This window comes from Zalophus californianus, chromosome 1 (genome assembly GCF_009762305.2).
Source record: "Zalophus californianus isolate mZalCal1 chromosome 1, mZalCal1.pri.v2, whole genome shotgun sequence".
Classification (NCBI taxonomy): Eukaryota; Metazoa; Chordata; class Mammalia; order Carnivora; family Otariidae; genus Zalophus; species Zalophus californianus.
The window spans coordinates 86,641,426-86,662,193 of NC_045595.1; the positions used below are offsets into that span (position 1 = coordinate 86,641,426).

At 47.5% G+C, this 20,768-nt stretch overlaps 2 protein-coding genes and 1 non-coding gene across 3 annotated transcripts in view; 1 reads left to right on the forward strand and 2 right to left on the reverse strand.

Moving 5' to 3' along the window:
• Positions 1-318: 318 nt before the first annotated feature.
• Positions 319-20,768, forward strand: part of SH3BP5 (SH3 domain binding protein 5) — a 72,241-nt gene continuing 51,791 nt past the window's right edge. The window contains exons 1-2 of the mRNA XM_027585497.2: positions 319-823; positions 2,516-2,578. Coding sequence (XP_027441298.1) covers positions 686-823; positions 2,516-2,578 — 201 coding nt within the window. The 5' untranslated portion in view covers positions 319-685. The remainder of the gene's footprint in view (positions 824-2,515; positions 2,579-20,768) is intronic.
• On the reverse strand, positions 878-2,377 carry LOC113917611 (vasodilator-stimulated phosphoprotein-like). The gene has a single exon (XM_027585498.1). The coding sequence runs from the start codon at positions 1,310-1,312 to the stop codon at positions 968-970; it is 345 nt and encodes a 114-aa protein (XP_027441299.1). The 5' UTR covers positions 1,313-2,377; the 3' UTR covers positions 878-967.
• On the reverse strand, positions 20,355-20,491 carry LOC113919095. The gene has a single exon (XR_003518826.1). It is a non-coding gene; the product is annotated as a small nucleolar RNA SNORA70 (small nucleolar RNA).

Sequence of the window (20,768 nt, forward strand, 5' to 3'; positions counted from 1 at the left end):
GGACTCCAGACATGAAGCTGCACCCAGCTGCCCTCTTTGTACTTCTGGGTCCCTGTGAGCATATGTTTCAGTTCCCTGTTCTGGGGGAACTCTTCAAGTAGATCCAATTCCCAAGGTTCACCCAAGGCTTTGGAGGTATACAGGGATTTGAGTGAATCTTGAAACTGGTCTAGGGTCACGGAGTACAAGCTTCCCAAGGTGACTTCAGACAGTGGAAATACCCCAAACTCTCCTTCCATATAGTCAGTTTGCTCTGGCTGAGGCGGGAGAGGGAAAGCCACCCCGAAAGCAGGCGGCCAACTGTGGGTTTTTTGTGATCCATCGGGCGGCTAAGTTGACAAGGGGGGCCGACTGTCCTAGTCCACCACCCTGAAGTCGTTCAGGGAGCTGGGGTTTTTGTGACGGAGACCAGGGTGACTGGGACTGGCGGCGAACAGTCACAGCGCCAAGGGCGGCCCGGCGGGGCGAGGGCGGAGCGGGCGCAGCTGCGCTGACGGCCGCGGCAGAAAGGGGGCGGCCGCGCCCATTTCCTCCGCTCAGCCGGGGCCGACAGGATCCGCGTCGGCGAGTGGCGCCTCCGGACTGTGCCGGGCTGGGGCGAGACGGCTCTGGCCGAGCCTGCGGCGGCTGCCACCCCTCCGGACGCTCCGAAGTCCGCCGCGCGGTTCGCGTTCCGGCTGCCCGTATGGACGCGGCGCTGAAGCGGAGCCGCTCGGAGGAGCCCGCGGAGCTCCCGCCGTCGGCCCGGGACTTGGAGGAGGAGGAGGAAGAGGGGATGGAACAGGGGCTGGAGGAAGAAGAAGAGGTGGACCCCCGGATCCAGGTAGGGCGCGCGGGGGGCGCCGCGGAGGCGGGCATCCACACCTACACCCGCCTCTCGGCTCCCAGTGCCTGCGGTCCCGGGCGGTGGTGGCCACGTAGGTCCGGGGGCGAGAAGAGAGGGTCCGGATTCCCAGTTTCACCAGGTTTACGCGGAGGCTGCGGTGCCCGCGTGGATGCGGCCTGACTGTATCGTGGGGAACCCCCGCAGACCCCCGGCAGGATCTGGGGGTCGCCGCAGCGTGCCCAGCGGTTCGGGCGGATGTGCAACAAAGGGAAAAAGGGGGCGGGGGCGCCATGCGGGTGTCGGGGTCCCCCCCGCCAGGCTCGCGGCGCGGCGGGCATCGCGCGGCCTCCGGGCTGGGGGCGGAGGGGGTCGGCCGGGCCGCGTGGGCGCTGGGCACCGTGGGCGTTGTCCGCCCCTGCAGCGTGGGCTGGCACCGGTGCCCGGGTGGCGAGCCCTCACCTGGCGGAGGTGCCCGGCCTGAGCCATCTTCCTCCTCTCGGATTCATTGTTAGCAAAGGGCTTATTGTCACCACTGTCTCAAACCTCCGCTTGGCTTCAGATGGTCGAAAACCCAGCTTTTCCTTGTTATGAGGTCGGGGTGTGAACAGAAACCAGGGACAACTGATGCGCAGAGCTCACGCGGGGAGAAGGCGAGGGGATTGGCCTGGCTTTCTGTGCCTCCATTTCTGAGGGAGATGATTAAAAAACAATTTCTAAGCCAAGATCTAGGAGTGACCCTCTAGGCAAAAAGCACAGCAAATCTCTTTCCAGGACCCGTTTTCCTACCCTTTCCATTAATCATTTTATATATATATATATATACATATATTGCTTTTATCGTGCTCTGCAATTTCTGGAGTCCTAATTGGTTTTTCAGTGCGCAGATCAATTAAAAGCCCGTTTAACTCAGTTGTTGCCATTTAAATGAATTGTTTTGGCAGATTAGCAAGATAAAGATCACGCGGAAAAATCTTTGCATTAGGAATTCTGTTAATTAAAATCACTACTTTAGACTACTAAATCTTGTTTTCCCGGTGCGGGAATTCTGTTTACCAGATCCTTTGTTTGCAGAGTAAAATGAGTTAACTTCTCGCTGGGTACTTTTTAAACAAAATGTCAGCTTATAAATGTTTATTTAAAAGATCAGGATTAGAGCTAGTTTTTGTTTTGTTAAAATAGCTAGGTAAGTTTAATGATGGACAGTTTGAAAGGAAAAGATTTTCATTTCTAGAAAAAGAACTCAACCACTAATGAGTTAATGACAGAATTCTGCCCTTGATTTAAATCATTTCGCTGGGTTTATAGTTTCGGCTTGGCCTTGTTTATTTCATTGTCTTTTCTGCAAAGTTCTTGCTCTAAGGCAGAAGATACTGCTTTAATGTGACTCCTAAACCATTTGTAACAGGTGGGTTTACCTGAAGGCACATACCTGCAATAAATACTTGACCTTCCAAGAAAAAAAATCCCTGGGACCCTAAGGCATTTTTGAAAGGGACACCATCAAGAAAAAATAACTGACATTCATTTGCTCTTCAAGCCAGGGCTCAGCTGTTTTCCTTGAGAATTAATAGTGACTCATCCCTCTGCCTTCAAATTGTGCTGGAGTACTTTTGCCGAGAATGAGCTCCGTCATACTGGAAACAAAAGACGAATCCCTTAAAAGTTTCTTCCCTCTCTCTTCTTCACTAGGGAGAACTGGAGAAGTTAAATCAATCCACGGATGACATCAACAGACGGGAGACTGAACTTGAGGTACTGGAGGCTGGGTCCCTGTTTGGGGAGGTGGTGTCAGTCCTGCTGACACCAGGCTGCTTGATCTTGCTTTAATAGCTGGAGGATGATTGCTGGCGTCCCCTCCATGGAGTTGAGCAACAGCCGCTCTCTGACAGAATGAAATACAGGGCTGAGCCCAGCATGTGGGTGGAACACATGTGGATCCTATTTCACATGTTTTTCATCATGAGTGCTTGGTGGGGCCAAAACCAAGGGCTGTGTGGAGCGAGCACTAAAGTTCATGCGGCTGTGAAAAAGCTTGAAAGGATTGAGGGGAGAATAAGCTGCACTCTATGATGGAGAAGAATGAATGAGTTTACAAAATCTCTCCAATATTTTAGGGTGGCTCCTTACATTTGTACTTGGAAACGTGTATTTGCTTAGACTTCTACCGTTTTTGACTTTCTGTCCTAAAAATTCACCCCCCTTCCGCTTCCCTGCTCATTTCCTTATTGCCTGTTTGCGTGTCATATATAATGATCTTAATGGTAGCAAAAAGCTGTTTAGACTGGAAGGGCTTTCCTACTGGGAAGAGTCTTGGGGGAGACTAGAACTTGATTTGAATTTCATAAGCATCTTCCAACGTGAGTGTAAACAGATGAGCATTCTTCGCAGCTACCAATTAGTCCCCCTCCCTTTTTAGTGGTGGTTGGTTTTACCTTCCATCAGCAAATTTGAACAAGCCCTGCATGGGTCTGAGAGCCTGTGAATGACTCTGTCCGAGAACCGAAGGGCTGCAGGGAGCTCTTGGGAGGACGTGTTTCTGTAGCAGGAGTAGTAGTAGGGAAGGTCACCAAAAAGGGCAGGAAACATCTGGTCCCTAAGAATGAGGGTGTGGGAGATAAGAATAATCTACCGGGAGGACACTGGCAGCCTTGATTTCTGACAGCATGGCTAGGACCTGGAGGCACCAGATCTGAGCGTGGCAAAAAAAAAAAAAAAGATTAAAAGCATGTTTTCTGAGTTGTGTGTGAAGGGTTATCGCTCAGCCCTCTGTTCTCATTGTTTATATCCATGAACACTGGCCGCCCTTCTCCCCCAGGTGAAGTAAAACCTGCATGTTTATTTAAAATTTTTTTTGACTTCTGATGAATCAAGTCTCTTGGGGCAATTGAAATTTCTCAGAATCTCACATTTCTAATATATTAAACAACAAAACCCCTGCCATTTCTATAGGGCTTAAGAGTTTACAAAGTGGGGCGCCTGGGTGGCTCAGTTGGTTAAGCGACTGCCTTCGGCTCAGGTCATGATCCTGGAGTCCCGGGATCGAGTCCCGCATCGGGCTTCCTGCTCAGCAGGGAGTCTGCTTCTCCCTCTGACCCTCTTCCCTCTCGTGCTCTCTATCTCTCATTCTCTCTCTCTCTCAAATAAATAAAATCTTAAAAAAAAAAAGTTTACAAAGTGATTTTTACAAGCTTTATCTCCTGTCAGGGCAGCCTGTGATAGATTGGATAGAACTGTGCTATCCAATATGACAGCCATTGGCCATGTGTGGCTCTTTACCTTTAAATTAATTGAAATAAGATGAGAAATTCAGTAGCCATATTTCAAGAGCCTAGTAGCCACCATGTTGGACAGAGCAGAGAACAGTTCCATCATTGGAGAAAGTTCTGGAGAGCATAGTCGTGGAAAGTAGGGTCTGCCTCTTCTCCAGATGAGGATGTTGGGAGTACAGGGTCTCATGGTTCAGTAATGTGGCAGAACCAGGTCATTTTCCACATCCCTTCTATTCTAGCTCCCGTATTCTGCCATTCCAAACTCTGTGTAGACAATTCAGAAATAGGCTTTTTTTTTCTCTTTGCAAAGGATTGCTTTATTTGACAAATATTTGTATGCCTATACTTGGCTTTTTAGGGCCAAGAAGGCTCCACAGGGTGCTTACCTTCTGAATCTAAAATTGGTTCACCTGATAAACTTTTAGCTTTGATTTCACAGTCTTCTTTCTGAATACACTTAAGTGTGTGTGTGTGTGTGTGTGTGTGTGTGTGTGTCACAGCTGCAGGACAGGTGTTTCTGGCCTTGCTCTGGAGAGCACTAGGCAGCAGTGAAGAGAGGTAGTCAGAGTAGATTTGTGTTGCTGGCTGACCTTTTCTTGGTATTATAACCAAGGTGGACTCACAGCAGGCTACCTAAGTCATGAAAACTTCCCTCATGGCCATATTAAAAAGTAAAAAAGAAACAGCTGAAATTAATTTTAATCTATTTTGTTTGGTCCAGAACGCCCAGCATCGTATAATTTCAACATGAAATGAACATACAAGTAGTTAATGAGATGTTTTATGCGTATTTTTTTACTAAGCCTTCAAATTCTTTTTTTTTTTTAAAGATTTTATTTATTTGACAAAGAGATACACAGTGAGAGAGGGAACACAAGCAGGGGGAGTGGGAGAGGGAGAAGCAGGCTTCCCGCAGAGCAGGGAGCCCGATGCGGGGCTCGATCCCAGGACCCTGGGATCATGACCTGAGCCAAAGGCAGACACTTAACGACTGAGCCACCCAGGCGCCCCTAAGCCCTCAAATTCTTGTGCATATTTTAGGCTTAGAGCACATCTCGACTTGGACCAGCCACGTTTGCGTGCTGAATAGCCACATGTGGCCCCAGGTCTGGTAGACATTTCGTGTCAGACTCGGGGGCAGTGGGATTTCACCCTCAGCGCCAGCGCTGCCCGGGCCCGAGGGGAGGAGGATGTGTGTGCGCCGTGGGCTGTGTTCCTTCCGTCAAGCCCCGGGCACCCACCTTGGGGTGGGCACTGTGTTGGCCACCGCAGATCCGCGGGTGAACAAGACAAAGGCCTTGCCCTCAGGGAGTCTAATTTTAGCTGAGGGTGAGGAACCGAGAGGTAGAGGATAATTGCTGACTGTCATCACGGCAGCCGGAGAGTGAGGTGACAGGGGCTCTGCGGGAGGGGTCACTGGAAGACGCCTGAGCAGAAGCCCGCTGAGCGAGCGAGCGGGAGAGCCCCCGTGCAAAGAGGAGCAGATGTGGTGGAGGGGAGTGTGCCAAAAGATGTGGGACAGAAAACAGCCATTTTAACATAGGGTCGGTTCTCTCGTTATTCGTGGTGACCGTTTTTCTGTGAAGTCGCTGTGAACATTGAATTAGGGAATACTGAACGATTGCAAGGCCTTATATTACGTGTTCCTGTGAGCCTCTGGTCACACTGTTTCCAGCTGCTGCGCAATCTAGTGCCTTGTTCTGTGTGTGTTTCTGTTTGAAAGCCAGTTTATTTCATAGATGTGGTTGATTCATTAGTGTTGGACTTGCAGGCAACAGCCTTGTGGCTCAGGCCCGAGCAAAGCTTGCCTCGCTGACCTGGCCCGTGCTTGGTGAGGCCCATCACAGCTTTCTTGGGCTCAGCAGCGCTGACCAGCACTTCAGCCCTGGGCGCCGCGTCAAACAGCCGACTCCCCAACACAAAGCACAAAAGTGCAAAAAGTGTGGCACTAGCTAGACCGTGAAAGGATACTAATTTACAGCAGAAGAGCTGAAACAAGAAGGCAGAGCATCTCTCTGTCCCACCTCACTGGGAACACGCAGGTCAGGCACTTCAAATTTTGGTCACTCCATGCCAGTCCGTGAGTGACTGGAGAAGCCCCGGGAGTATTGATTTTGGAGCTACACATAAATTTTAGTGAGTATGGAATCTGCAAATAATGAGAATTGACTGGCTGTAACGTCAGAGCCTCTAGGGGAGGGTCGTTTGCTTCTGTGTTTCTTTTCCCTTTGCTTTTTAGTTACGGTCTGGAGGGGCCAGCACCCCTCCTGACCTTGACTCTGATTAAAGCACGTTGGTGATTAGGTTTGTGTTAGCTGCTGCTTCCCTCGGAACGTGGTGCAGTTGGCTCTGGGCAGCCATAGGCCGAGGTGCAGGCCTGGATTCACCTTACGATCCCATCCTTTGTCTCAGTTCTTTAAATCGGAGTCTGCTGAAAGACCTCTGGATGCCAGCCACCTTCCACGTTGTCAGTTGGAATTCTGCCCCTTCCTGCAACCTCGCTTTGCCTCTGCTATTGTTTAAACAATGTCCTATTCCCTTTGCACTGATTTATATCAAGAGGGCCAGTCCTTTAAGACAGGCCGACTGGGGCAGGGGTGGGGGGACCTTTTAACCAGAGAAGCCCTTGGCTAGAAGCCTGATATTTCAAATCAAGAAAATAAATGTATTTTCTCACACATTTGTGGATTAGTCAGCTTTAATCATTGAGTATTTATTGAGCACCTACTGTGTGCTGAGAACCGCAAAGAGTAGAGAGCAGTGGAGAGAATGGGCAGAGAATTATATAATTAATTACACAGTAGGTTACATGGTGATATGCCCTAAGGAGAAAAGGCATGGAGGGGCTAGCGGTGTGCATATTTGGGAGCCAGGAGGATGCAGTGTTACTTGTAGTGGGTTTGAAAGGCTTCTCTGAACGCCTGTTTGGAGAGAGTGCACCTCAGGGCCATGTGGGGGACAAGCATTCCAGCCAGAGGGAATAGTCAGTGCTAAGCTGGGAGTAAGGCCTGGCCTGACTGAGCACCAGCACGGGGGGGCTCAGCATCCTGGGGTTGGGGTGAGCCATGGATAGAGGAGAGGAGAGAGAGAAATGTGTCATCCAGAGTGTAACAACTCTGCCAGATAAGGTAAATGTGCTGATATACTTTTACAATATATGTTCTATAGAGCTAGCTTTTTTTTTAAAGATTTTTTTTTTTTTAAAGATTTTACTTATTTATTTGATAGAGCACAAGCAGGGGAAGCAGCACAAGCAGAGGGAGAAGCTCCCCACGGAGCAGGGAGCCCGATGCGGGGCTCGATCCCAGGACCCTGGGACCATGACCTGAGCCGAAGGCAGACGCTTAACCGACTGAGCCACCCAGGCGCCCCTAGAGCTAGCTTTTTTCAAGTGTTTGTTAAAACGAGATGCGGCACAGAGGATTTCTAAAGCATTTGTAATCAAGATTACAATATTTCCACGCCAGTTACCTATTTTTTACCATGATATGTGGTGTTTTCCTGGTCTCCCTTGCTTGACCGGAAGGCGGGCTATTCCCCGGCCAGGAAATGGTCCAAGAGGAGGGGGAAGGACACGACCAGGGTTAGTTACCCCCATGGACAGCTTTTCTGGCTCCAAGTGGTCAGAAGCTGACTTTTTCAGCCTGCCCTTCCCCAGGGAGGGAAAAGCCGTTAATTGTCAACGCTCAAGCTCTTTCCCTCACTGCTTAGGTGGGGGTGGTGTGAAAAAGCATTTGATTCCGGAGCCAGCTGTGTTCCCCAACCTTGTGTAAGGCCTGCACCCAGAATCTGCCTTTCTCCCCCTCCAGAAAGCAGCAAACACTTTCTCTTTAAAAACAAAAAAAGCAAAAAAAATTGTTTTGTGCTCAGAATCTCAGGCGTGGGAGAGGAAAGGTGGGGGTGATTTGGAAGCCGCCTGGGTGACGTGAGCTGGAGCTGCAGCTACTGCTATCCTCACAATTTTGGCCTGAAGTTTGGCCATCAGAATGGTAGGGCTTAGGGCTTCCTGATTCAGTGATGGTCCCCGTCACTGCTGCTGGGATGTCAAGGGACGGTAACTTTTGACCCGGCAATTGCATGTGAAAAAATTTATCCAAAGGGAATAACTGGGCAAGGATTTAGGTCCAGTAATGTTCATGGCAGCATTGTTTAAAAATGTTGGAAAATTACTAATCCAAATGACTATCAATAGGGGATCTGTAAAATGAATACTGTGGCCAGGAAATGGCTGATAGCCTTGGCCTTAAAATGATGACATGGCTTGTTATTAACCTAGAAAGATGTCTGAATGGAAAACAGATTCCAAAAGAGCACACAGTATGGTCCTATCCTAAAAAAATATGTTTATGTGCATAAAAATGTCTGGAGAAGATTATACACGTTCTATCTGATGAGAGATGAGCAATATTTATTGCCTTTATACTTTCCTGTATTTTTTTTGTGTGTTATTTGCATTGAATTTGTATTACTTTATCATTAGAAGAAAAACCCCAAGCCGAAAGTCACGGGGAAGTAGTGGGTTGAGGGAAGACTTGTCTTGGTATCAGGTGACATGGGTAGAATCTGAGGTCTGCTGACTTTTAGGGGCACTTGGCCCTTTGGAACCTGAGTCAGCTCATCTGTGAATTGGGGTAGTGATTCTTGCCCATGTCCTGGGGTGGCCTGGAGGACAAGAGGGAGTGCTTTGATAGCCATGCAGCCTGGGTGAAGGAGAGGCCTCGTGCATGCAGGGCAGGCAGGGAGCGCCAAGGCCCAAGGGGTGCCAGAAGCAGAGAAGTCTCTGACAGGATGTCCATTGGAGCCAGGCCTCCCACAGTCTCTGGCCATGGCTCTGTTCTCCCCCACACCCCACCATGACATTTCTTTGTCAGGGACTGGCTCTGGGCAAGGGGCCAGAGAGCCGGCTTGTCTAGGTGGGATGGACTTTTTTTTTTTTTTTTAAAGATTTTATTGATTTCTTTGACAGAGAGAGAGTGAGCACAAGCAGGGGGAGCGGCAGGCAGAGGGGGAGGGAGAAGCAGACTCTTGGTCGAGCATAGAGCCTGACATGGTGCTTATTCCCAGAACCCTGGGATCATGAACTGAGCCGAAGGCAGACGCTTAACCGACTGAGCCACCCAGGTGCCCCTAGGTGGGATGGACTTTGAAGTCACTGGAGCAACAGGGCTTTGCCCTGTGGCTGGTCTGCTGGGGTGTGGAGATCAGTTTCCTGGGAAAGCCCTGCTTTGTTGGCGTGTGTCCTCTCCTGGCATCTGTCCGGTAGTTTGTGGTGCCCAGTAGCTGTTTGAGTGGATGAATAACAACAGATTGCCCCTTCATGGCTTTGGGCAAATTACTTAATGTCTCTGGGCCTTGGTTTTCCCATCCCAATGATGGTGCATAGTGAGCCCTTAATAAGTATTATTGCTGCCCCTAATGAAGACTGCAGTGTGGTTTGTACTTGTAGGGAAGACTTAGGTCCATGCTGGGATGTCTTCGCTGCCTGTTTTTGTCTCCTGACTGCTCTTCAGTCACAATGACAGCTAATAATAATAGTGCCTACGATGTGCCAGACCCTGTTCTAAGCACTTTGTGTACATAACTCACTGAGACTTCAGAACAACATTATGTAATAGATATTATCTCCATTTTGCTGATAAAAACGGAGGCATAGAGTTCAAGTGTCCTACTCTAGAGCAATTGCTCAACTTCAGCTCTGTTGACATGGTGGGCTGGAGAATTCTTTGTTGCAGGGGTGGGGGGCATGGGGGCTGCCCTGTGCATTGTAGTAGCATCTGCTCACTAGATGCGAGCAACGGCACCCCTCCCACCCCAAGTTGTGACAGCCTAGCTGCCTCCAGACTTGCAAAGGTCCCCTTGCGGTGCAGAATTGCTCCTGGTTGTGAACCACTCCGAGTATGGCCCTTGCTGCACCAGCTGCTTCAGTGTGACCTAGGACTTTGTTAGAATTGCCAAATCTTTTTCTTTCTTTCATTTTTTTTCTTTTTTAGTTTATTTTTTAGTAATCTCTACACCCAACGTGGCACTCGAACTCACGGTCCCGAGATCAAGAGTTGCATGCTCCTCTGACTGAGCTAGCCAGGTGCCCCAGAATTGCAGAATCTTGGGCCCTGCCCAGACCTAGGGAATCAGAATTTCTGGGGGTGGGGCCCAGGAGCCTGTCTTAATCTGTGCCTGTCTCATGCATATTCATCAGGCTGTATTCGGGGTCATTTATTTACTTGTGTGGCTCCCCCACTCACCTGGGCCCTGGGAGGGAGGGAGGGGCCAGGCCTCCCATCTTTTCCCCCAGCATCCCCTGCAGTGCCTGAACACAGGTACAATGCGTGTCGGGAATGGATGGATGTTAGTTTGTGGCTAGGATCAAACGTCCTTATGGACTCATAGCTCTTGGCATTGTCTTATACAGTGTCCTACAAAACAGGCAGGTCCCCTTTCTCGATTGTTGCCTGCTCTGGAATTGCATTTGTCCCCAGGCTGTCCCTAGGCTGACCCTGGGCGCAGTGTCAACAGTGGTAGCCCACAGCCTGTGTTCTCCTTCCCCTCCCCAAAGTCCCTCACTCAGAGAGGTCTGAGTTCATGAAGGTATAAGATTCTGCCCTACTTGGAGATGCTCCGGGTTGGTTTGTTTTTAATTGAGATACAGTTGATGAACAATATCCTGTTAGTTTTAGGTGGAAGAGTGGCCTTTCACATTAAAAAAGGATGGCATATGTGGATAGAGACAAGAGGCCATGGTCTGTTTAGTGGGAAGAAATTAGGTAATACGAATTAAAGTGTACGTAAAACTATCTGTAGACCATATGTAAAATGATATGTACATACAATAACAGAATCTGTGCATCTGAGAGAAAAAAGGTCTAGTGTGGTCCACAGACTACAAACTGCTTATTACCAATTAAGGTGAAGTAAATATAGAAATTGAGAGTAAGTCTTTGGAAACTTTTTTTAAAATGCAGCTTATTGGGGCACCTGGGTGGCTCAGACATTAAGTGTCTGCCTTCGGCTCACGTCATGATCCCAGGGCCCTGGGATGGAGCCCCACATCGGGCTCCCTGCTCCGCGGGAAGCCTGCTTCTCCCTCTCCCACTCCCCCTGCTTGTGTTCCGGCTCTCGCTTTGTCTCTCTCTGTCAAATAGATAAATAAAATCTTTAAAAAAATTTTAAAAATGCAGCTTATTTTTATTGTATTCTGCAGAAGCATTGATTTACAGCGGGTTGGGGGGGCTAGAAGATCCATTACCATATAGTTTGAGAAGCATGGCTTTAGAAAAATGTACCCACAGATGTGATTACTAATGTTAGTTGCTAAGAATGTGGGTGATTTTTATGTTTCATTTTTTGGTATTTTCTGAATTATTCACAATGACTGTATTTTATCATCACCATAAGCAAGGGATGGGGGTGGAGAATGAAGCACTATTATGAAGAGATGTCTTTATGAGTCCAAGAAATGAATTTCTATGGAAGGAATTTTAGCAACTATGAAGGCTGGTGGGAAAAAATGTTCAGATTGGTAGTCCCTGCCTTAATTGTAGATAAACCCTGATGTTAGTGGGTTTGCTTGGTGAATTACCATCTTGTTAAATGGTCATTGTGGTAATTCTTGGTGGCATGAAAAGCACCGTAAAGGCATTTTAGGATCGTCTATAGCCAAGAAACCCTCATTTATACACTTAACTATAAGACACAAAAATCCCCAAGATATAATAGTGGGAAACATTTCAAGTATTAGGAATATTTAGATATTGAAACTTAGTTATTACATGAATTTGAGTTACTATATGAATTTTAAGTGGATGAGGACTGCGGGCACAGAGAGGCTGTCTTGCACAGTCTCACTCACTGGCGCTCCATTAGCAAACTGCCATTAGTATGGGCTGTTGGCGAGAACACAGAAGTAGCTCATATTGGAATGGACTCTATTGCCTTAAAAAAATCAGATAGGTCTTCCTTTGAAGCTGTGAAGGCCAGTGAGATGATGCATAACTTTGCTGGCCCCTCAGCTGGAACCTGTCATAGGAACGTAGGCATTTGCTGTTATAGAACTTTTCCGTAGTGAATGTGACTGTATCCTCAGGTTTATCCAAGATGCCATCCCTCTGATCTGAGGTGCCACAGAGTGTCCCCACCTCAGAAGACAACAGGCTTTGGGGTTGATGGATTCTTTCCTGCCCCAGTGGTGGACAGAAGCTTCCGGTCACCGAGTTGGCAGAGCAGTGGTCCCCATGGGCTGTTGCCTCTTCATATAGAGCTGCTATTTTTCCCTCTGAGCATTTATTGTAGGGACTTTTAACATAGTGGGGTGTGTATGTGTTTTGGCTGGATGAATTAAACATCCACTGAACCTTATCGTTTGGCAAGTATTCCGGCCCTCTTTGCCCGGCCCTCCTCTTTGAGAGTTACTTAATCTGCTGATCCTCATGTAGCTGTTTCCAGCAGGAAAGACTGTATGGCTTTTATGTGGTGCATCTTCACCCAGGCTCTCGTGATAATTTGCAGAGCACCTCTTCGAGAGCTCAGAGCATCAGCCTCTTTCATTTCCTTAAAAGAAGATGGAAAAAAATTTGGTTCTATTCTTGCCTGATTTTTTTTTTCCTTTGCTGTGGTTTGCCGGATTATCCAAAAGATATTAATGTTTGCTCTGACAGAAAGAAACTGCTAATGGGGAGACAATGAGAGGAACATCCGCTGTTTGTTATAACCTCAGACAAGCCCACTTAATATAAACTCTTCCATTGTTTGGCATTAGACTCAGCTGAGGCATGATGAATGGGGTTTGGTTGTCTTCGTCTACCCTACCCTTTTAGCTAGCATGCAAGGATTCTGCTTCATCCTGCTCGATTTGAAGCCTACAGATTTGAGGTTCTCTTCCCCAGTTTTTGGCTTTCTTGGAAGAAGAGTATAATGGGGGTGTTGTCTGGCCTCATTGTTCTGGTTACTATTTCTACCCAACAAATTACCCCACAACTTCTTTGCTTAGAACAGCTGCTCTCTTTTGCCCATGGTTGTGGGTCAGGAACTTGCAGAAGGCTCAGCTGGGTGGTTCTCCCTTACTGGTTCTCATGCAGTGGCAGTCCAGTGTCAGGGGCTGTGATCATCTGAAGGCTTGACAGGACATCAGAGGAGACCCACTCCAGTATCTGGGAGCTCAGCTGGGGTCCTCAACCAGAGTGCTGAATCTGGCCTTTCTGGCACGATGTCTCAGGCCCTCTGACTTCCTTATGGCGTCTGGCTCCCCTGACTCAGAGCATCCCCACATGACCTGGTGGAAGCATCATGCGTGGCCTTTTCTGTCTAAGCCCTGGGAGTCCCATAGCAGCACTCTGTCACATTCTATGGCCCAAGCAGTCAAGAGCTCACCCTCATTCAAGAGGAGGGGACATAGATTCCATCTCTTGATGGGGAGCAGTGCCCAAGAATCTTGAGCCACATTTTAAAACTGCCATGCTCATGGTGGTGATGTACAGACAGGGACTCATTTTGAGGCCTGCAGGACATTCGTGTGCATTTACTTCATGAACAACCACATTACCTAATGCCTTGTCGAGTTGCTTTAATGGTTAACCAGCCAGCCAAGCAAGGACTTTGGTTAGCATTCTCAGTGACCCTTAAGCCAGCCAGCAACAATAAAACAAAAGGGAACAGTTTTTTTAGCAACGCTCTGGGTCTTGTTTTAGGGAATTCTTTGCCATTGTGCCCATTTCTTAAAAATTTTGTCTGAGAGAAAATGATATGGCTTCAAGTCCTATTAGAAAACATTAGTGGAGCCTAAAGCCAAAAGTGCAGTAGCTAGGCAGACATTTTATAAATTCGGGGATGTGGAGGGTTGGTTCTAGAGCTTCTTGGGCAGCTCTGGACATGGTGCTTTCTTTCCTTGCCCCTGGTTTTTGCTCATGTCCCCACTGGGGAAATAGAATCTCGGTATTGCATGCATTTGCTGGAAATTGGATCCACTCCCCAAGTTGGAACTTGTTAAAGCAAACCACACTTTAATGTAATAAACATAGGGTCAAAAATGAGTAGGAAAACTTGTTTTGGAGTCAATAGATGCTTACTACCTAGCACGTGATGGTGGAAAGCGTGGGCTCTGGAGTTCATGAGGGCTGGATTTGAGTTCTCCCTCTGCCTCTTCATAAGCTGAGCAGTCTTGGCAAGGTTTTTTTTTTGTTTTGTTTGCTTTTCTGGGTTTGATTTTCTTCTCTCTGAAATGGGAAGGGCAATACCTATCTTGCAGGGCTGTTAAGGATTAAATAAGGGATGTTTATAAAGTGCCTGGCTCGGTTCCCTAGCACGTAATATTCAACAAATGTTGGTTCTTTCTACCTTTTGTCATTTATTGAAATAATGGCACCTACATAAAAGGCATAATTTACTGGAAGCTTATTACATGCTCAGTATTGTGGTAAGTGCATTATATAGTTTACCCTAGTCTCGCAACAGCACCTGAGGACATTGAGAAATGGAGGCGCTGAAAGATTGAGCCCCTTCTCCCAGGTCACATGGCCAGTGGGTGGGGGAGCCAAGATTTAAATCCAGGAGTCTGAGGCTGGAGGCCATGCCCTTAAGTAGTTTGGGGATGTGTGTTGTGGATGTGGAGGATGCATATTCTGAGGTCCCCACCAAGACTGTGGGTGAAAGAATGCTGGTGTAGGACTTAGGGGACAAGGTGTTCACCCTCTCCTCTGATTCTCACCGGGTATACATCCTTGGGAGGGGAAACTTTACTTTCTGAGGCTTCAGTTACCTCATCTGTGAAATGGGAGCATCTGAGCCAAATGATCGGCAAAGTCCTGAGATTTTGACTTTAGCCATATGCCAAATGAATTATGAATCCCCCTTAGTCTAGATGATAGGGGAAATACAAAAGCTCTTTGGTCAATCTATGCTGTAATAGACCTAAAATTTTATTTTTATTGAAGCACTACTTGCATATAGGTAAGGAAAAGCCCCTGAGAAGTTTTACTGAGAAATGAAAGTCCTCAGCCTCATTCCTTCCCATCCCCGAGTTCTACTCCCAGAAACAACCACTTTTAATGTTTTTAGCTATTTCTTCTGGTGGATTCTTCTGTATCTCTAAAGTGATGGCAGTGGATTTTGACTTTGGTTCTTTTGCATCCTGTGCCCTCCTTTCTTTCCATTCTGATGAACTGCAGGCAGGAAGAAGGTTATCCAAAGGAGGCAGGATGGCAAGCTTGCCTGGAATGCTGTGGCGGGTGGAATTGTGCCTCCAACAGAGGCTGTACTCCATGATCTCTAGAGCTTTCCAAGGTTACGTGAATTTGCCATATTGCTCTGATTCTAAAACTCGTGCTAACTCTAAAATGGACCTAGTATTGCATTCCAACTTGGGTGTTTGTTGAAACACTACCCCGATACACCTGCATATCAATAGTATAATCCATCCAAAAGGTAATATTTGCAAATTTTTGGAAAAAAGTGGGTCTTGAAGTTGAGCAAATGTATTAAGCGTTTTGGTGTAAACATGGAAATAGTTGACTTGTGGTTGAACTCAAGAAAATGCCATGGTTTCAGCAATTCTGCCTCCTCTTACACCAAGAATCCTGTGGGTTTAAAAACTTATGTTTGGCCGTGAATGGAAAAGCACTGGGGCCTATCAGTCTTTCTAGTGTGTGTGTGTGAGAGAGAGAGAGAGAGAGAGAGAGAATGTAGGGTTGTTATGTAACTTTAATGTTTCCTCCAGGGCTAACTAGAACTGACCCTTGTACCCCAAGATTTGAAGGGCTATGGGTTTTTTTCCTTTGTGGTGCTTAGGACGTTGGGCTATTTAAACGTACTGTTTTATAATTGGTTAAATTCCATTCTGGTGGCTCATGCACATGTAACATCAACAAAAAAGATGAATTGAATGTGAGTCTTTTCCAAGCGGACATTCTACAAAGTAACTGGCTCATATTATTCAAAAATATCAAGGCCATGAAAGACAAACACTGAAGAACTGTTCCAGATTAAAGGAGACTAGAGAAATATGACAACTAACTGCAAGCTGGCAAGCCTGGATTGGATCCTGAAAGATTTTTTTCCTTCACTATGAAAGACAATAGTGAGACGGTTGATACAATTTGAATAACGTCAGAGACCAGATTAATTGGTTGTATCTGTGTTAACGTTCAGATTTTGATCATTGTACTGTGGTTAGTTAAGAGAATGTCCTCATCTTTAGGAACTATGTGCTGAACTCTGTTAGGGTTAAGGGACATCATGTCTGCATCTTAGCTTCCTTTTTTTCCAAATCGGAAATTATTTTAAATTAAAAATTTGAAAGGAAGAGACTTTTCCTCATTCCCAGATCTGCCAGCTGACTTAACTCTGCTTCCAAATGGCAGGACCTCCCTTGGGGATGGGATCTTGACGTTGGCCAGATCTTCAAGGGAAACCACTGGGTCCGGGCTTGTGGGACAGCTCTGGTGGGTTGTGATGTCCTGCAAGGGGGGACTGGGTGCTCACCTGCACGTTTGGAAATGTCGTAGAGTCATATCAGAGCTCTAGAACAGCCTTTCTGTGTAGGAGGAACTTGGTTTTCTTTGGGCCTAAAGAAAATTCTAAGACCTCTGTTAACCTCAGAAGAGGGGAACTTGCATCAGGAAACCATATTGACCACCATCTTTTCTTTCTTTACTTTCCCCCCCCCTCTCGGTGGAAGGAACCTCTTGATAATTCAGAACCAGGGCAGGTGGCGTGGTGCTATGAAAAGGGGAAACAGCACCTGGCCTTGTCACCGAGGCAGTCCAGCTGCATAGGGCCTGCCCCTGGGTCTGGAGCTGGGCAGCGCCCAAGCTGGGATTAGAATCCCCTACACTATGGCCCATAGCCACTCAGACAGCTTTAGTAAAAAGGAGGATTTTCTGAAAGGTTGAAGGAATCTTTCATGGAACCCAAGGGAGGGAAGCACCATAGAGCCTTAAGCATAGAGAGCCCAGACAGACATCCCCGTTGGCCCGACCGTCTTGGTTCACGCCTGTTGTTCTAGCCTAGTTATTAATAGTGCTCCACCTCATGGTCAGAAATGCTTTGGTTTGATGGATAATTTATCTGGCTGTGTAATTGCAAGGTTAGAGTCCGGGACCCAGCTGATCTTCCGCAAGCCTTCCTCCGCTGCCTCCTCTGTTCTCTCCTTGACCTTGGCTCACTCTCCGCCCTCACTTTGTGTCTCCCTGCTCTGGCTTCCTCTCTTGCCTGACAGAGGGTCTTGTAGCAGAAATGTGGCAAGGTCCTGCCGGATGCAGGGGGGAAGAGTCCCCACGGAAGGAACCGGTGGGTTTGGCAGACACCCCAGGAGGCCTCTGCGACTGAAGTCAGAGCTCGAGGTGAAAAAGAAAAGGAGTCAGAAGGGAGGGGTTATGCACCTGGTTCCCAGCAATGACTGACTCCTTCCAGTCGGAAGGCCCAGCCCTTTTCTTCCCCGTTCTCGCATGCATGTTGCCATTCCTTTAGAGCTGTTCTAACCAGGCTCTTCCAGTTGGGATGCCACTCGCTGATATGGAATTGGGCCTGCAGGACGATGGGGAATGTCTGGGGGTGGGATGGAGGGGGTGGGGTGGGGGCTGGCTCCAGCTCCCTGCTGCTCTCCTGCCCTTCCCCCTTCCTTCTCCACTTCTGCTTCCTCTGGGCTCCTGCGTGCTCAAGCCTTGACCTTGCTGGGCTGCCTCTCTAGGCCCTGGCTCTACCCTGGAGCCTTCTTTCCAGTACTGCCTCTACTGCAAAATTCCTGAAGGAAAAATGAGATTGTCCTGTCCCCCCCGCCGACCCCAAGGCTATGAAAGCCACTCCCCATGGAGGCTGGGACAGAGGGAAGGAAAACTGGACAGGGCAAGGAAAGCAGGCCGCTGGAGGGCCCGAGGAGCGCGGCGTGGTCTCTCAGAGTGGAAAAGTGGAGTGAAATCCAGGGTCAGGAGCTAGCCTTGTGCAGTCCCAGGTAGCAACCACGAGCCACATGTGGCTGTTTAAATTATAATTTAAACATTACAATGTAATTAGGAATTGAGGTAGTTGCACTACCCACCCTTCACGTTTTCATTTAGCCACATGTGGCTGGTGGCTTCTCTGTTGGACAGATACAGAACACTTCCTTTCTTGCAGAAAGTTCTGTCAGACGCCCTGGAGAGCTCGTACCCTTTTCACCCGAACACTGCTTCAAGTGTTTTCTTGGTGTGTTTTAATAGCTGCCACAAGTGCTCTTAAAGAATAGATTGGAGGGGTGGGGGAAAAAAAACATGGTATGTAGGAAACGTAAAAACATTCCTGGTACCTTATAACTGGTCAGTAAGTCAGACAGTTTCCAGTGGTGCCTTTTGTCATGGAATTCGAGAATAGTCCTGCCAACGGAGACTTTACATGTCTAACTCTGGTTATTCTTCTGCCACTGTCATAATTTTTGCCGTATCGTAGTTCTGCATGTACTGTTTATTCCATATTTTCCTTTACATTGACTCACATTTTTACTTCACCTTGTTTGAAATGGAGACTTCATGACTGTAAGCGGAAAGCCATCAAAGGGAAAAACGTTTTTTAAAACGAGCTTTTTATTTTATGAAGTTTTCACTTTTAATTCCAGTGTCGTTAACATACAGTGTTAGCTTCAGGTGTGCAATATAGTGCTTCAATAGTTCTATACATTTCTCCGTGCTTATGGTAGTGTACCTTTAAGAAAGCAAGCTTTTTATTGAAGAATTTTACTTACAACGTACGTACAAGTGCCCAACTCAGAAGGGCACAGCTTGGTGATTTGCAAAGCAGTGCTCTTTTGTTTCCAGTGGATTTGTTATTTTGCTTCTCAAATTTTAGCAGGTTCCCTTCTCTGTGGAAGGCTCTGAGCTGGACCAGCTCCCCCTTTCTTAAGGAGGAGATTGGCAAATGTAAAGATGTGGGAAGGTGCCACAGAGACAAGTAGCACCCAACAGGGCCTTCTCCTTGGACAAAAGCAGAAGGATTCAAGAAAGATCTGAGAAGGAACAACTGTTTCACTGGTACTGCAAATACAGTGGTGTTTCTAATTTGCGAGAGGTCTTTTCAGGGCAGGCCCAAGGAGGAAAGTGTGGCTTAGGCTACACAGCAGACTGATGCTTTTGGCCTCAGGTTCTCTTTACACACTTGTAATCCGATCATTGAGGACCCCAGAGAGCTCTGGATTTGTGGGTAATACCTATAATATTTGCTGTGTTAGAAAAGGTAAAAACTTGTTTTATAGTCTTAAAAACTTGTATTCATTAAAAATGAGAATAATAAACCAATTACATGTTGACAGGTATTTGATCAGCAGCAACTATTTTCCCAAACCAAAAAAATTCATAAAAGGAACTTAATCATTTAATAGTTTTTTTTTTTTTAAACAAGTCTCTTGCAAGTCTGGCTTAATAGAAGAGCTGAGTTCTCTGCTTCTGCATTCCATCTCTTGCGATGGCACATGCCAAGTAGTCTCTGGAGAACTCCACTGAACACTCATGAGAGAATGAAGGTGAAAAGGCAAATAAGTCCAGCGTGATAATGAACATGGTTTTGACCTTGCAGACTCCCAGTAAAGGCTCAGGGACCCCCCCCCCCCACTGTCCCCTGGGCCGCACTTTGGGAACCATAGGTGAAGCGAGCCACGTCAGACGAAAAGACTGAAGGTGTGTGCTTTAGTCTGAAGTCTGACACGCACTGGCATGTGGCCTGAGATACCTACAGACTGGGGACTGTCATTCTGCTAAGCCTGTCTTACAGGGTCTTTGTGAAGCTCAGTTAATGCCTGTGAAATCTTTCTACAAGCAGCAGTGTATTTATAAATGGCATTACTAAGGATCTTTTGAAGTATGGCAGCATCTTTAATTTGTAGGACAGGGTTTTTTTTTTGTTTTGTTTTTTTGATAGGAAGTAGGACTTATTGGTGAGCATGAATAGGGAGGCGGCAGCACGGAGGTTCTCATGAGAGCAGAGCCTGCCATTTGTCCAAGGGGCCATGATTAGGGATGTATTTGACCCCACAGCCATGTGGATGAGTCACTTTTCAGCCACCATGTCTTCAAATTCATCCACATTATACTTAGTAAAGCCCCACTTCTTGGAAATGTGGATCTTCCGGTGGCCAGGGAACTTGGCCCTGCATAGAGTCTTGATCACATGCTCCTTGTTCTGTGGCTTGGTACGGAGGGACATAACTTGGCCGATGTGCCCTGGGGCTTTCCAGGGGCACCTCGCATCCCTGTCTGGAGCCTAGATTGGAGATAGCATGAGGTCAGACGTGACTGTCCACTGAGAGGGGTTGTCTGCAAGGTCCCTTATGGCAACCCATACAGTCATCAGGCTGCATACACTACCAAGGAGGCTATTGTTTGCAGCCCTTGCACACTGGGTCCCCGCAGGGAAAGAAAAAGACCGTTATTTTAAAAAACTGATGCCCCGTCTTCAGCTTACTTGGTTCTAGAGGCACCTTTGTGAAGGGGACAGGCCGTCATTCTCAGCTTACAGGCGAGATAACTGAAGTCTAGATGAGTGGACTGGCCAGAGAATAGAGACTCGTCCCCACTGTGGGGACACCAGGCAGGCTGGCGCGGGCCGGTTTGCTTTAGCCGGAGTGCTGACCTGACCCTGGGTGTATTTCTGACACACTGACACATTCAGACAGGGCTCTGTGCCACCCACAGCAGTTCTTTGCTTGAAAAAAATTGCCCTCA

Coding starts and splice junctions, on each gene's coding strand:
- LOC113917611 (XM_027585498.1), bottom strand. CDS start 1,312: ATGGCTCAGGCCGGGCACCTCCGCCAGGTGAGGGCTCGCCACCCGGGC.